Raw genomic sequence first — 15683 nt, forward strand, 5'->3', positions numbered from 1 at the left:
TGTACACAGTAGGCTAGGTCAAATGATACTCTAATTTTGTAGTGATTCATGGTAAAAAGTTGGCAAGAACAGCAGCCGTATCGGTAAAATGCCCTAAGGCTTCCTACAGATCTGTACACAACTCTAGACAGCAAATTACACAACTCTAGACAACAAATTACAAGCTACGGTAAAGAATCCACCTAAATCAAAATCTCACTCGCAAGCTTACGAAAAATATGCCAATCAGGCAAGATGTAAAACTGACTAATTTTCTTTGAGATCAATTTACATGAAGATCACACCTTAACAAATGGTGATCTGAAGCAAGGACTTAAGGGGAGAGGAGAGACTTGGCAGGGAGGAGCAATCAGGATTTTTGTTCTTGGCTACTACTTTGAACAGGGTCAGATGCACATCTATCCTCACTTGTCTGAGAAGCAGTGAGCTTTCGTAGAGACCTATATTGCAAGCGAACACTTTCTCCACTTCCAACAATTTTGAGCAGATACCTGAGTGACATACCAGAACAAAATAACATAAAACGGATGGCATGATGGCTAAAAACTCACCAGCATGTAAGAAATTAACAAAATTTATGGTTTTATACATTGAAAAAAAAAAATATATGATAAATTTGTTAGAAAGGTACTTATATGTTCACTTTTTTGTGAAAAAGGACCTTATATGTTCAAAGTGGTGAAAAAAGGCCTTATAAGTCACTTTTGTTGTGAGTAGGGACCTTGACATCGGAATATGGCCATTGACTTTACTTTTCCGGTGTTGACCATCACTCACGTGGCACGTGATGTTTTAAAAAGGCCCTTTCGTTCATTTTTTCCCACGTTTTCACATTTTCTCTCTTACTATCCCCAAGTTTTCTCTTGAAATCCCTTCTCTTTCCTTAAAATCAAGAGAGAAAAAAGAAGGAAAAGGCATTTTTAAAACATCACGCGCATATTACATGATGATCAATGCCGGAAAAGTAAAGTCAGCGGTCATATTCCGATGTCAAGGTCCCTCCTCACAACAAAAGTAACTTATAATGACCTTTTTCACCACTTTGAACATATAAGGCCCTTTTTCACAAAAAGGTACACATATAAGTACCTTTTAGACAAATTTTCCAATATATATATATATATAGAAACAGATGTATTTTTCAGTAGGACCATGGTCCTATTTTTAGCTTCAACACATGTTCCCTATCTAAATGGAGTTAAAAATTATCAAAGCCCTAAAGAAGTCAAAGAAGGAGATAAGAGGTGAAGCCAACGACCCACTAATTAGCTAAACTTAAGAGCTATATTATAAGGTAACTAGGATTATTGTATCTCAACCTTTTCTTCCAGAGGCTGGCATGCTAAAGACAAGACGGTTGATGTTCCTAATTATGTATTCATGTCGAAGTAGATATTATACTCCAGGTTATCGAGTAAAAGGAGACGATTCTCCCAAAGAAAATTACAGAACAGCAGAGTATTAGTCCCAAAATGTTTTGGGATCCCAGAGAAAATTATCAATCCCCAAAATTGAGTCAACTCACCATCCATTAAGACACTGAGATGTTATTACAGCTTCTTTTCCAACAAATTTATCTGGTGTTCTCCTGTTTCCCTACACCATTTAAACAAACAGTCAGCATATTCATGTCAATCTTGAAGAAAATGGAATCCGTTAAACAATTCACCTTTATCATCACTTTCTCATTTACTGAAAATGGATAATGAACCCTTTGCAGCCCACTATCGGAAGTAATATCGCCTTCTTCCTAAAAAATATCGTATGTAAATTAGAGAAACGGATCCAATAGTTAAGGTAACAAGACCCACAACAGCAACAACAACAACAACAACCAAAAAAAAAAAACTGCTTCAAAGGTCCAAAGGTCCACAGGTCCATAGCTGAACCAACTATCCAAGCACACCACAAAAATCATGATACAAAGGTAACAGGAAATAAGAATTTCAAAGGTAGCAATACTTAACAAGCTTAGACAAGATAGTATGTCTTTTAAAGCTGAGTACATGGAGCAGCCATCTCATTGTAATATACTCCGTACATAATACAATATAGGAGGAAAAATAGATACAACAACCACAACAAAGCTTTAGTCCCAAATTGATTTGGAGAAACATCATTTAACTCCTCTGAAAGAGAAATTCAACAAAAAAGATAATCCTATTACTTTCTTTCTTTCTTTTGTTTTTGTTTTTTTTTTTTTTATTATTCATTTAAGTTGCCAGGAACCTTCAGTTGAGCTGAAGTATGAAGTATCTCGTTACATAATACTCATATATGTATCACTTCAGGCAATTAAACTACACTGGTGACTTAATACATTATACACCCACACGCGTGCACAAGTACACAAGCACCTTACTAGTAAGGTAAAATTTACACAGCCTTCCCAAGAAGAACAGTGATAGTGTTTACAATAAAGTGTTAAAAAAAACATTCTACAGAAGCTAGTAACAGGAGTACATAATATACAAGTACCTTGTTGATCCTTCTTCCCGAATCTATCTGATCACCAATTTCTTTCCGTCGCTTTCGAAGCGTTGAATTATGGAAGAGTCGCCGATCATCCTCTTGCTTCACAGTTGCAGCTGCAGCTCTTAGAGCTGTATGAGAACCATAAAGTAAAAATTAAAAAAAAAAATAGAAAACAAGGAAAACAAAAAGGCAGTTAGATCCTCATTGCATAGGACAAAAAGTTCTGAATTAAAGAGAATGGTTGTGTAGTTCCATTTTACGAAATTAAGAATGGAAGAGAAGCTGCAAATAAAGATGAATAATCAATTAAAAAAAATTACCAAGGTTCGGAATCAATGACCGGGTCTCAATTTCTGCATGACACAGCATGCACCTGGACTGTCAGGCAAACAATCAGCAGTCATAAATTCTATTAAATAGCATGTCAAAAGTTCTTGTCTGCCTCAATAAATAAATCAAATAAAAATTTCATGTAAATCTCTAGTAGAATATCTTCCCTCTTACCATCAAATTATCCATATCCTCAAAAGCAACTATAAATAGCAATAACACAAAATAACATCAATTCGGAGAGTAATTTACAGTAATTCCAGTGATTCTCATTCTTTGCTCTAAATCTTCAACCCCTCTTAGCTCTTACAGATAGAAAATCTTAGCCAGTCAGAGTGTCAGACTAATATAGTGTTTGTTCATAAATCATAATTCCTCTTAATCATCTTCCCTCTTGAAATCCAGGCATAAATTTAGATAGTGAAAGCTTCAAATATCTGCAGGAACATATGAATCCAGTAATGCTCCAAAAATTATAACTAAGTAACATCCAAAGAAAGAGGTTGAGGGGTTTAATTTCTATCAGACTTTACACAAAGCTTCAAAACCCCAAAAAGATATTTTCTGGATTATGCCAAAAACCAAGATTGTAAGTGTAATAAAGTGGTAGGTCATATTTTTGCCTTTTTCCTCTTAAATAATTATAAACAATATTTTAAAAATAATCTATTGGCTCTCGCTGGCTCACTTAATTTTATATGGCAATGAGGGCCTCTTTTTTTTTTTTTCCTCAAAATCACTTCTAATAAATGTTAAAACTTTACAGATGGAAAAGGTTTTTTTCACATACAAGAGGTATTAAAGCACATACAGTACAAAAATAATTCTTCGCATGCACAACACAAGGACACTGATTTAAAACAATAGAACAGCTTACACATAGATAAAGGTGAGGCAAAATACCACAAATACCAAAATGAGATCAAGGGTTACAGAAAAGTCCCATGTCGCAAGCTCCACAAATAAAATGATTCTTAGATAATTGGCAATAGGTGCAACAAACCAACAACTATAGAAAATAAAGATAAAAAAGCTGCAGATAACCAAAACTAGATCCAAGGAAGTGACCAATGAATTTTCTCAATAATCGTGGCTGCAGAAATAATGAGCGAAATATTTTACCAAGAAGCTGTGAAGAACAGTGGAAAATTATGATCAGAATCAAGAAAAGGTTATCCTACCGCTTCAATAACCTTTCTCAGCATAAGACCCCCAAATGAGTGTCCACAAGAGACAACCGTGGCATCTTCAAGAAATACACCACTGCACATCAACAAAGTAGACCAGTAAAAAACAAATCATACTCATAATCAACCAAGTAGACCAGTAAAAACAATTTATTTTCATAATCAACCAAGTAGACCAGTAAAAGACAAATTATATTCATAAGCAAATTTTAAAATCTAGGTTCAGAAAAGATTACGTTAAAAAAATTAGAGGGAAAATAAATTACTCATTGGCAGTAAGCAACTTCAGAGCTTTAAGAATATTGTAAAACATCACCATATCCAAGACAATGTAAGCTGCAGTTAAATTTATCACTAATGTAGCAGTTTGTTCCCTTCTAATTAACATCTAACATAGTTATTCTTGCATTGTTATTTAACTCTGCACTCTGGAGTAGTTTGCATTCTTCTTTTTACAAATTATTAAAGATCCAAAATGCAAGTATAACAATAGGATTAAGGCTCCAGATTGCAAATTCAGTGCAAACTGTATTTATTTGGGATTTTGCTGCTGTTGTCATTGATTTTATAGTTTATGTATGCTCAGAATTGATAAACATCAAATCTATAAAAAGTTTGACTCTTGCTCAAAAAACAAACCGAAAGCTTGACCAAATCAAAGTTTTAACAAAAATATTAAAGCACCAAAAGCCCGGACCCTAAGTCAAAGTTATAGCATCGGAGTACACCAAGTACAGAGCTAGAAACACTGCAAAAAAGTAACAATCAATATAGAGATAAAGAATTTTTTTTTTTTTTTTTTAATAATGAAACAGAGAACAAGTAGAATAGAACTTACGATAAAGGATCTGAAAGTACACTTCTTAAAGATGGCTCCTTGTTAATATTGCTTTGCTCCACCTGAAATAGCAACTCACAACATAAGATTACAAACAAGTTAATGGACATAGTGATGAATTTCCTTACAAGACTACAGAGTCTGGGAGTATTTATGTGAGTATATCCTATGAGCCTATGGGGTTTTGGCTTCGATCCTAATGGAAAAGTCATATTGCTTAAATTTGATGTTTCTAGTATCTTTTGGGAGCGAACAAAATAAACTTGTTGTTTATATTTATTGCTTTAGTAGATTTTGATTAGTTAATAACGTGTTTTATGGGTCTTTGGGTTGCAATTTGTGTCAGTTAATTGGGCTTCTTTGGTTTAACTAAGTTAGTTAGGCTTAATTTGGGATCCAAATTGGGTTAGTTTCCTAAACTTAGCTGATTGCGATTCCAAGTTGGAACAGAGAGCAAGACATATATTAGTAATTAATATAATCGCTGGGTTGCACTTTCAGGGAAGACATAATCTGGACCTAACATCCGGATAGTGGACTGATAAAGTGATAATACAGCAAGGTCAATTTGTCCAATTATTGAAATTTTAACCATTTCTAGTTTCATAGTTAACAACCAGAACATATATCAGTTATACCAGCTTTAACTCCAATTCTCTTCTAAATGAAATAACATGCTTGTCATTAACATTGCAAGCTAGCTCCTCCATACATTTGTTGGTCAGCAAATTACATGGCTTTCTTCAATATCCTCTAATTAGTCATGGATAGATCTTATTACAAAGCTTAAGTCTTAAGCTGGTCGTAGAGATGACTTACATATGTACTGTCAGGGTATTTGCACAAAGTATCTTCTTCTGCAGAGAGATCATCCATGAATTGGCTTACAGATATGGGAGCATAACTATGAGGAATGACATGACCAGCAGCAGTAATGGGCGAACAGTCCAGAATGGCATTGCTCTGCGGCATAAGCCTAAAGGCTAATGAAGTCCTGTAATGGTAGAGAAGTAAGCCTTCTTCTATTCTATACAGAATTCATACCCCACCCTTCCCCCTTTCATCTGTTTCTTAAAAAAAAAGGGGTTGACAGAGGATAACCATATCCTACATTAAAATACTAGTGCAAATTCCGTTTGAGTACCTTCCAACACAACCAGTATTTGAGGAGGTATCAGATGCTGCACGATAGGTGGCAGCAGGACGCAGGCCTGCCGTTGCATGACTAAGTGCCTTTCCTGTCAGTAATAAAACAGAACCAGAACCTATCCCACTATCTGCCAGGTACCATCGACCGTTTGGATCACAGACCTATGAAGACAAATAGCTGACAGAAATCATTTAAAGACCACAACTTATAGAGCAGGGAAGCAACAAAATCAACCCATCAACATGGCGGGAAATCTTAAGCTAAATTAAGAAAACAAATAAGCTGCACAAGCAATTGTAAATATGTAATAATTGAAGGACAACATGCTGAAGTCAAAAGATCTGGGTGCCCATACCTGCAGGCCAGGAGTATCAGAAGATATCAGAGTTAACAAACCCTTCTCATATTCACCATTGATAGATGGCTTGCCTCCTCCAATAGCCCCTTTTCCATTTTGCATAGGAGAATGGAAATAGGTTGCTACAAGAACTGAAGAGGATGCCTCATTAGCAGGTAGTGGGTTATCATCAAGAAGTTGGCTAAAAACGCTGTTCAAAATAGACTATCAGCTATTAAGCAAGAGCAGAGGAGCCAAAAGAACAGTGAATAGAAGAGCCAAAGAATATTATCAGTAACATACTCGCTGCGCAGACGGAGGTGCCTAGCAATAGCACACAAAACAGCACGCGCAGCTTTACCCAGGCATCTAAAAATTTCAGCCATACATGGAGGAGATGAATCACTATCTTCCAAAGCCCTTCAAACAAAAGCTGATGGAGTGTCAATTTCTCAATCGATAACTTAGGAAAAATATGCACAAATACATTAAAATAGGCGCATCCAACACAATTAATAAAGGTAATCATTTAAAAGTTGGATATGAAAAAGTCATCCAAAGCGATGTCATTCTCTCACCCACTGTCCTGAAACTGCTGACAGCATGACTCAGACAATTTAAGTCTCTACCATAAACATTGTCCAGCTCTACGTTAGGATAACCCAAGAAGTCACATTTACCAGGAACTTGTGAGAATGCCTCTAGGAGATTTATTCTCCCAAGAAACTTCAAAAACAAACCCCAAAGCCCACAAATCTGTCAGGAATACTTTGCAAAATTTTGAACATCCACCATCTTAATGCATTTGTTTGTAATCTTTGCATTATTCCCTTGCACTTGGTTCTTAGATTATAAGGAATATCAGATACTACAGGCAACCACAGCATCACGCCTTTGAGCTTGAAAGCATAGATGGTTTAGAATTTAGGATGCCAAGTTGCCAAATATTTGTAACTTTTCACTACACAGCTATTGTAACTTCCTGTTGCCAGCTTACTGTTGTATGTTGCACGGTTGCACCCAAAAGCAGCTCTGTTTCCCCAAATTAGCATTGTGGCTCTCCATATTTCCATACATATGATGGAAAACTGCTGCAATATATCATTTCCAGCAGCTTGAAAATTACTCCTACTAGACCTATAATCTATACTACATTGGGAAAAAGACAGCTGAAGAATGTAGATATGACGGTGTCATTTGAGTCTAAGCCAAACCCACAACATCATTAAAGGGTGGGAAATAAAAATTGAAGGGCATTTGCGAATGAGGTGGTTGTTTGATTGACAACAAAAAGTGAAATAGGGGAAAGTAGATATTTTTCATGGGAATTAAAACTTCCCAAAAAAAAAATTGGGAAATAAATCAACAAATTTCCCTTTGGTCAATCAAAATTCATAAGAATTTCGATTTCATTTGATGCCAACCAAACAAGATAAAAATCCTAGTTGCACGAGGGAATTAATTTTCCATGAAATACAACATCCCAGAGGTGTTTACTTCCCATGTAAGACAAACAAGCACTAAGAATACAATCTAACAGGCAAAGTATGCATAGAAGGTATGAAGTTCATTTGAGGTCTCAAACCATTCTGTTCTTCCCTAATCTTCAACAAAACCGTCGAGAAGTATTAAATCCCATCAACAACAACAATTCAATTGAGGTCCAGATGTACACTGTTTCATCTCTAATTTCTTAATTGTCCAAAAAGCTCATATTTCTTAGAGTCATCCATTCATCCTGCCCTTTTCTCAATTAAGTTCACATTTTCCCACCTAATTCCACTATAATCCGAATAACAGCAACAAAATTAATAAAATAAAAACACATACATACATCAATCTAATAATCCAATAAATAAAATGAAGCATTAATTCAAACTAAATTAGAGAAATTAAAAATAAATAAAAAAAAAGAACATTTTTTTAGAGCAAAAGCAAAGATACCTTCCAGCCCTATACATGTAAACACCTCTACTTCCTTTCCCAACAGTTCCAGCCCTATTTCTGAAATACAACCTTGCTGACTCCAACCCACACCTCATGATCGCGGCATCGTTGCTTCCGAGCTCAAGAACCGCGGCATTATACCTCATTAGAGACCCAGAAAGGGCCTCCACAGCTTTCAAATAACTACCACAAGGCGCCCCATCATAGGGGGCGATATCCGAAACCCGAACCCTCGCCGGAACAACATCCGGGTGGAAGGAAGAAATGGGAACAGCATGGTCAGCGCGGTGGGAGGACGGCGGAGGAGGGGGTGGAGGTAACGAGGTACGAGGCGATAGAGTCAGCGGCGGAGGAGGTTGCTGACTATGGTGATGATGATGATGAATTTGTGGGTTGTTGTTGTTGTTGTTGCTGTTGTTGTTTGTACTATTATTGTTGTTGTTATTGTTTTGAGAGAGTGACTGAGACATCATCATCATCACCATTAACAACAACAACAGCAACAACAACAACAACGAAACGAATAATCTGCAAACAACATTTACAGTTCACTCTCATTATTTTAGGGTTTTACAGGATGATTCCGTAAAAAAAAAAAAACTAGGGAAAATTACAAATGGGTTCAAAATTGAACCATTGAATAAACAAATTTTGCAATTTTGTGTGATTGTTTTGTAAAATAAGTATGTAATTGATTTAAATTAGCTAGTTTGAAGCAGAAAAGTTGTCAAAATTGAAAGGGGATTTTATTATTTAAAGACGGTTTTTGACAAATCAAGAAAAAATGGTGTGTTGTTGCTCAGTATACGAGGAAGCAAGAAACTGGTGTAGAATACAAGAGGAGAGAGAGAGTGGAAAATAGGAGCAATTTTTGGTTTTAGTTGTCAGAAAGTCTGAATGTTTAAAGCACTTCATAAAGTTGTTTTCAAGATTCAAGTGTTTGTGACTTTGGGACTCTTTTATTTGGTTTAATTTCATTTCACTTCAAATCTTAATTTCCTTTTTTTATAAATAATTTCAATAAATTACAACAGGTGCATTGTGTTGCTTTGTGAATAATAGTCAAATTGTAAACATTTTCTATAAAGATTCACTATACTCAAAATTCATAGTCAAACTCTTTACACAAAATGTTTACATGTTTGAGGATTTAGTATTCTAAAGAGTTGTGGTTAAAAGTTGCAAAACCAACTCTTTTAGGGCTCTTTTATATAAGTTTTGGTAGTAGTAATTAATTTTGAATACATAAGCCATAACCTTTGTGAATATTGGAGGAAATGAAAAACGAATCATGGAGAAAGTTCATTATAAAAATTAACCAATACAAAGTGATGAGAATCATAGCGGCAAATTAAGGTTGAGAGAGTGGGAGTTTGACACTAAGGGTCTGTTCTCATACGTTTATTTTCAGTTCAACTAAGCTCTAATAAGTTCAGTTTAGCTCCTAATTTCCTTCTCTTATTATATTCATTTCACTTCACTTCAGCTCTAATAAGTTCAATTTAGTTTAGTTCAGCTTCAATCATAAAATAGGCCCTTAGTTCTTATTGGCTTAAAGCTATGTAAAATTGTAAATCATTTTCCTTTATTTTTTCTCAAAAGTTTTGTTTGGTTCTTAACAGAGTGAACACCCTAATATCATGCCACCCAACTTTTATAATGTCTTTGTTAGTGAATATTCATCATTACTCCGTACTAAATTTTAAGTTAACACTTATGTTTATACTATGATTGTAATCTGTCCAAAAGATTGATTGTATAAAGGTTCAAGATTTGGTTCCCAAATGAGGGTGAAAATTGAGTGCCATGATGATTAACACAGAATGCTGTAATCCAACAGTTTTTGAACATATTTCAATTGACATTACAAATCCTATATACATGTATATGCTAAATAAAACACACTATTAGATCAAAGATTTTGCAGCTAAACAAGGTGATGAACATGTAACTTTATCATCTCGAACTCGTTTCCTCCTCGGCTATTCCTTCCACAAAAAAGGGTCACTCCAATGCCTGACCTGTAAGTTACAATTCTTACAAAAAGTCATTTGTAGATTCATTCATTTGAACGAGCGCCAGACTCATCCATGTCTATGAATATGCTTACAGCCTGAATCATAACAAGCAACAGATTCTGCCTTAGTTTTCTTTGAATACTACTCCGTATATTAAGTGAGCTTTGCAGATTCATTCTTAAGATGACTAAACCATGCTCATGTCAGCTAATTTGTTAAACATGAAGCCAGCGCACTTTCTGTCCACAACCTGTGATTTTACAGCATTAATGTTCAAATGTATGTTCATATATTGATGCATTATTCAAAGAGATTGTCCTTGAGTTTATGTTGTTACCTTTCCAATTCGTGGCGGCTCCTTCGACTTTGAGAGGCTGCTTCAGATATGTGAGACAGCACCCCAACATCTCAAATTGTTTGCCACATCGTCAAGCCTCAATATGTATTCTTCAGTCAATGGAATGATCTCTGAAATGGTAGTACACAGATAAAAATACTGATAAAGCATTTAGACGACTTTGCTAACTTGCTAGGTTTGTGGACTAGATTTATAAAAAGATACTCTAAGCTTTACGCAAACTAGTGCCATGCCAACCAGCTCTTAAGGCAAAGGTAATACCGTTGGACATTTCCTGTAACTTGGTTCCAGTGTTCTCACTTGGGCATAAGAAAGAGAGAAGCTGTAGTATGTTTATCAAATTAACATTACCTCCATCTTATTTTCATGATTTTTATACACCCACGCTTAAGGCCTACATTTGACACTTGACAATAGCATATATATTCTCCAAAGCTCCAGCTTAATATGTACACCTTGTCAGAACTCATCTAACGCAATGTCAACCATTAAGAAAATAAACTTAAATAAGTCTAAATAGCTATATACAGAGCAAGTGGATAAAACTAAAATTAGAGGCAAGAGAGAATTAATACAATATACACTATACAATTTGCATCACAAATTCACAATATAATTTCAAGTGATGAACTCAACCATATATGCTGCTACAAGACATCACCCCGCAAACTATGACTCTATAATGGTAAGAAGCTACATTATGTAAGATTAACAAAAAAAGCTGCTGCATTTAAAAGTTGAAGAAATTCTCCACATACCTGCTCCCTGTACTTCCACATGACATTCATTGCAAGCAGGTTTCTCCCCATGAACTCCTGCACAGTGATACAGAAATATAACAATAGAATCTAAAACAAACCAGTTTATATAAACTTAAGAGAAGAATGCAATGAGTCAACCCAGGGTATCTAGTTCAACAAGTAGAACAAGCTGATCACTCAGTCTAAATGGCGAGGAGCTGGGGAAACTGTAAACTAAACCATGTACAGATGAATGTGATACAAAAGGAGTTCATCAGCTTGATTAATGTAACACCTAGGAAATAGTATTTTCACAGTGGACAATTGAATAATTGGATGAATGAAAGAATGGTGATATAAAATTTATTGTGCTAATCATATGTATACTAAAAACAAGATTCTAACGACCAATTTGAGGCAGGATACTTAAAGATACATGAACACCTTTGGGAAGAGCATAATATGTAGAAGACATAAGAACAAAGCCTTCTTATGAAAATGAACAAAAAGGGATCTGCTAATGAAAGCAAGGTTTCCATACATAAAAATGAAATGGATTTTTAAAAAAATTAAAAAGAAACAGTCAAATTAGCAAAAGGAAAAAGATACCTTCTTTATGAGTTGTACATCATAGGACCTTCCATATTTGTTTCATATAATAACTGCAAGGTCTGCCCCTCTGAACGTAGAATCATCCACTCGAATAATTCTTTCCAGATTGTCCCTATAACTGTCACTACTTGCCTGAAAAGTGAAGCACAAAAGGACATATAATTTAGCCATTTTTACAGTATGGATCAAGAAAGGCCACTAAAAGTATATTTAGACATGATCGTCTATATGGTTGAGATCATAGAGAACAAAGCAGCCTACATAGGTAACATTTATTTTGTAGAGACAAAACAAACGCTGCCTTAGTGCACACACTTTATAGTTTATAGTCCTGATGGCTATCCCTTCATCCCCAATACTCTTTGCTGGCCCAACAAAATTCACCCAAAAAAATCATCATCATTCCTTCCAAATTCTACATGGCAATGCAAATGCAAATTTTGTGGTCAGTAATCAGCTAGGAGAGAGATAGAGCACAGCTATTAATATGCTTGCTAAAATCTGGGAGTATGTATGCCCAATGAGGAACCATCTATGGTGATGCTTCACTTCTCTTTTGTCTTAAACTTGGTCTGTATGATTTACTACTTCCTTATGATAATCTAATTTAGGTGCTCCTTTTCCAAAAATAAAATAAAATAAAATAAAATATGCAGAAGAGCTTTGAGGGTTTAGGAGAAAGAGCTTTGAGTTTGGATAATCAACTTACATGGTAACTTCTCGGCTAATCTGGAACAGCTAGATTCCCCTAAAACTTCTATACGAAAGCTAAAACATGCCTCAGTAAATTCAATTAATGCATCTCCAGTGAATGGATCAAAACTCAGTAGATCCATGTGTAATTACATAAAATGGTAACATTGACCCCTTAGCAAAGTAAACAAGACTGGTGTTATCGATCTTAAATGTCCTGTCCTGTTGTAACTGTACTGTGGCTTAGATTTAGCTAAACTTGAGCTCTAGGTCAGTTAATATTCAAAGGCGGTTCATAAAAAAACAAATGCAACTCACAGACAGGCAGACAGCAAGCAAGCACAACAATTGCATACAAAACGTACAGTTAATCTACTTTGTTTCATATGTTCCAAATCCCAGGCAATAAGGTTATTTTGCCTACAATCAATTAAAACACATTATATATAGACTTATAAATAGCAAATTCACAACATTCACTCACGATGTTTGTTTTCTCAGCTCTGTCACAGGCTCACAGCTGATCACATATGATTTAGTCATCGCTTACTCAGTTCTCAAAAACGTTTTCAGCAAATTCTTGTCTGCATCAGCAATATTTGGATCAGAGAGTAAGCCCACAAATGATGATACAGTGAGATTATCAGCAGCAAACTCTTTGATTCTCATCAACCTGACAAGCTCTAATGCTCTCCTATAATCCTTTCCATCTATAAATCCTCTAACAATTATATTAAAGGTGCATTCATCTGGAAAGCATTTATTGTCCTCCATATTCTTCAATAATTCATCAGCTTTAGCTAGGAACCCTTCTTTACAAAACCCTTTTATCATTATGGTATAAGCATGCACATTATGCAGCCCTTTAGTTGTGAGAAAGGAGAAGATGTCCACTGCTTCTCTAAGGCGCTGAGCGTCACACAAACCATCCATCAGGATACAATATGTAACAATATCAGGGACGACTCCAGTAATCTTCATTTGCTTCATTGTTATGATTGCCTCATCTATTAGTCCATTCTTACACATGCCATCAAGCAATGAATTCCAAGTGATTACATTTGGCTTAAGTCCGTGAGCTTCCATTTCCTTGAAAAATTGGTGTGCAAGCTTGAGCTGATTGACTTTGCACAAGGCATCTATAAGAGTGTTGTACGTGATAACATTAGGGGTTAATCCATTATATATCATCTCCTGGAAAAGACCAAGAGCTCTGTCAATCATTTTAGACTTGCAATATCCATTAATTAAGCTGCTGTAAGTAACAACATTAGGTACGCAACCATTGTTAACCATCAAATCCATAAGCTTTTCTGCCTCATCCATCTCCCCACGTAAACAAAATCCATCTAACAGAGCGCTGTAAGTGATGATATCGGGAACCAATCCTCTCTCAATCATGTGAACAAAAATGTCCTGCGCTTCACCAACCTGGCCATCTTTACAATACATGTCAATCAACATGCTGTAGGTCTCAATGTCAGGAGTTATGTTGTTCCCCAACATCTCAGTCAGCATTTCTTGAGCCTCTTTCTGTCGCCCCAAAGTGCACAAACCTCGAACTATGGTAGTATAAGTGACAACATTAGGGGAAATTCCCTTGACATTCATCTCCTTGAAAAGGCGGAGAGCCTGAGGTAATAACCGGTCTTTACATAGGCTATCAATGATGTGTTATAAATTACAACATCCGGCATACAATGTCCATAAGACTCCATATTTCGAAGGAATTCGAGAGCACCAGCATTATCACCGGACCTACACAGACCTTTGAACATAGAACCATAGGTGACTAATGTGGGTTGGTACCCAAGATTGACAACCTTATACAACAATCGAACGGCTTTATCCAGTTGATTAGAATGAATAAAACCATTAATCAGAGTAGTAAAGGTGACAATATTAAGTTGATAACCAAGTTTAATAATGTTGGCAAGAATAGAAAACCCCAAATCAACAAAATTCAAACGACAGTAACAATTAGCGAGGATCGAAAGGGAATAATCATCTTGACGAACACCCAACAAATGGAGCTGCTTAGAGAGAGAAATGACAATGGAGAAAGGTGGGTGTGGTTTAATCTTCAACATAGCACTAAATAATATACAGAAATCAATGATACAAGGAAGAGGGTGAATCAATTTCATATGATCAAAGAGGGAAAGGGGAATTTCAACATTAGTAAACCCTAATTTGGATTGTTGTCTAACAAATTTGAGAAACAATTTGGGATCATCGTAATAATCATCAACATAATTATAACGAGTAGCGTAATTGCGGAAAAATGGAATCTGAGAATGGAAATTGGGAAGAAAGGGAGAGAGATGGAGAAGGTTACATTCGTGAAGACGAAGAAAAGCTCCAGCAAAAATGGCGGATTTGCTCCTCATATTGTCGTAAAATGCCTTGCTGATATCAAATTACAAGCCCTCAAAAACTTCTTTCAGAAATTACTTTTAGTAGTTTGAAAACAGAACTTTAAGGTGAGTAATTTTTAGGGATTTTATCGATGTTATTCTGACTTTTATCAATGGTATACCTCATTAAATTTTCATTATCAGTGGTGCCTCTAATATTTTTGGATAATTGCTACAGTGATCATTATGTTAATAAAACGTTAGTGGAAGGCTAAACGTCGCCCTCGAATCTCTAACTAACGCCCGCAAAATAAACTAAAATTACAAATTTACCCTTTTTTATCAAAAAAATTACCCCCTCAATTTACCCCCTCTTCATACTACTATACCCACCACCACCACCACCACCACCTCTTCCTCTTTTAACCACCAACTCCTTACCTTCGGTTTTACGATCTACACAGCTGCGGTAATGACAAGTAAGGACAAAGGAAAGTCGGTCGCCGACGGAGAATCTTTTTTTTTATTATTATTTTTGAATTTGCGGCAAACGCCTAGATTTTTCACACGTCCTAGGCTCAAACGTCTAGTTCTTGTGAACAACCGTGTGGTTGTATGAAAAATCTGGGCGTTTGAGGTGA

At 35.7% G+C, this 15683-nt stretch overlaps 1 protein-coding gene and 1 pseudogene across 4 annotated transcripts; both read right to left on the minus strand.

Moving 5' to 3' along the window:
• Positions 1-14: 14 nt before the first annotated feature.
• On the minus strand, positions 15-9166 carry LOC145558227 (uncharacterized). 3 transcript variants are annotated; one of them, XM_081619384.1, is made up of 12 exons: positions 8262-9166; positions 6621-6737; positions 6336-6528; positions 5975-6141; positions 5650-5824; positions 4831-4892; positions 3987-4068; positions 2796-2853; positions 2479-2603; positions 1670-1750; positions 1526-1596; positions 15-491 (listed from the first exon to the last, which is right to left on the minus strand). In XM_081619384.1, the coding sequence occupies exons 1-12, from the start codon at positions 8747-8749 to the stop codon at positions 350-352; spliced, it is 1761 nt and encodes a 586-aa protein (XP_081475510.1). In that variant the 5' UTR covers positions 8750-9166; the 3' UTR covers positions 15-349. The 3 variants fall into 3 exon arrangements, 2 of the variants coding, with proteins under 2 accessions (XP_081475510.1, XP_081475511.1); XM_081619385.1 differs by having other exon boundaries at positions 6621-6750; positions 8262-8375; XR_014092402.1 differs by having other exon boundaries at positions 428-491; positions 1670-1746.
• Positions 9167-10005: 839 nt separating this feature from the next.
• LOC145559270 (uncharacterized) lies at positions 10006-15075 on the minus strand (annotated as a pseudogene). Its single transcript, XR_014092687.1, has 5 exons — positions 13170-15075; positions 11990-12124; positions 11399-11455; positions 10620-10750; positions 10006-10377 (listed from the first exon to the last, which is right to left on the minus strand). The product of XR_014092687.1 is annotated as an uncharacterized LOC145559270 (transcript).
• Positions 15076-15683: the final 608 nt, after the last annotated feature.

The sequence above is a fragment of the Chenopodium album genome, chromosome 9 (genome assembly GCF_948465745.1).
Source record: "Chenopodium album chromosome 9, dcCheAlbu1.1, whole genome shotgun sequence".
In the NCBI taxonomy this organism is placed as follows: Eukaryota; Viridiplantae; Streptophyta; class Magnoliopsida; order Caryophyllales; family Amaranthaceae; genus Chenopodium; species Chenopodium album.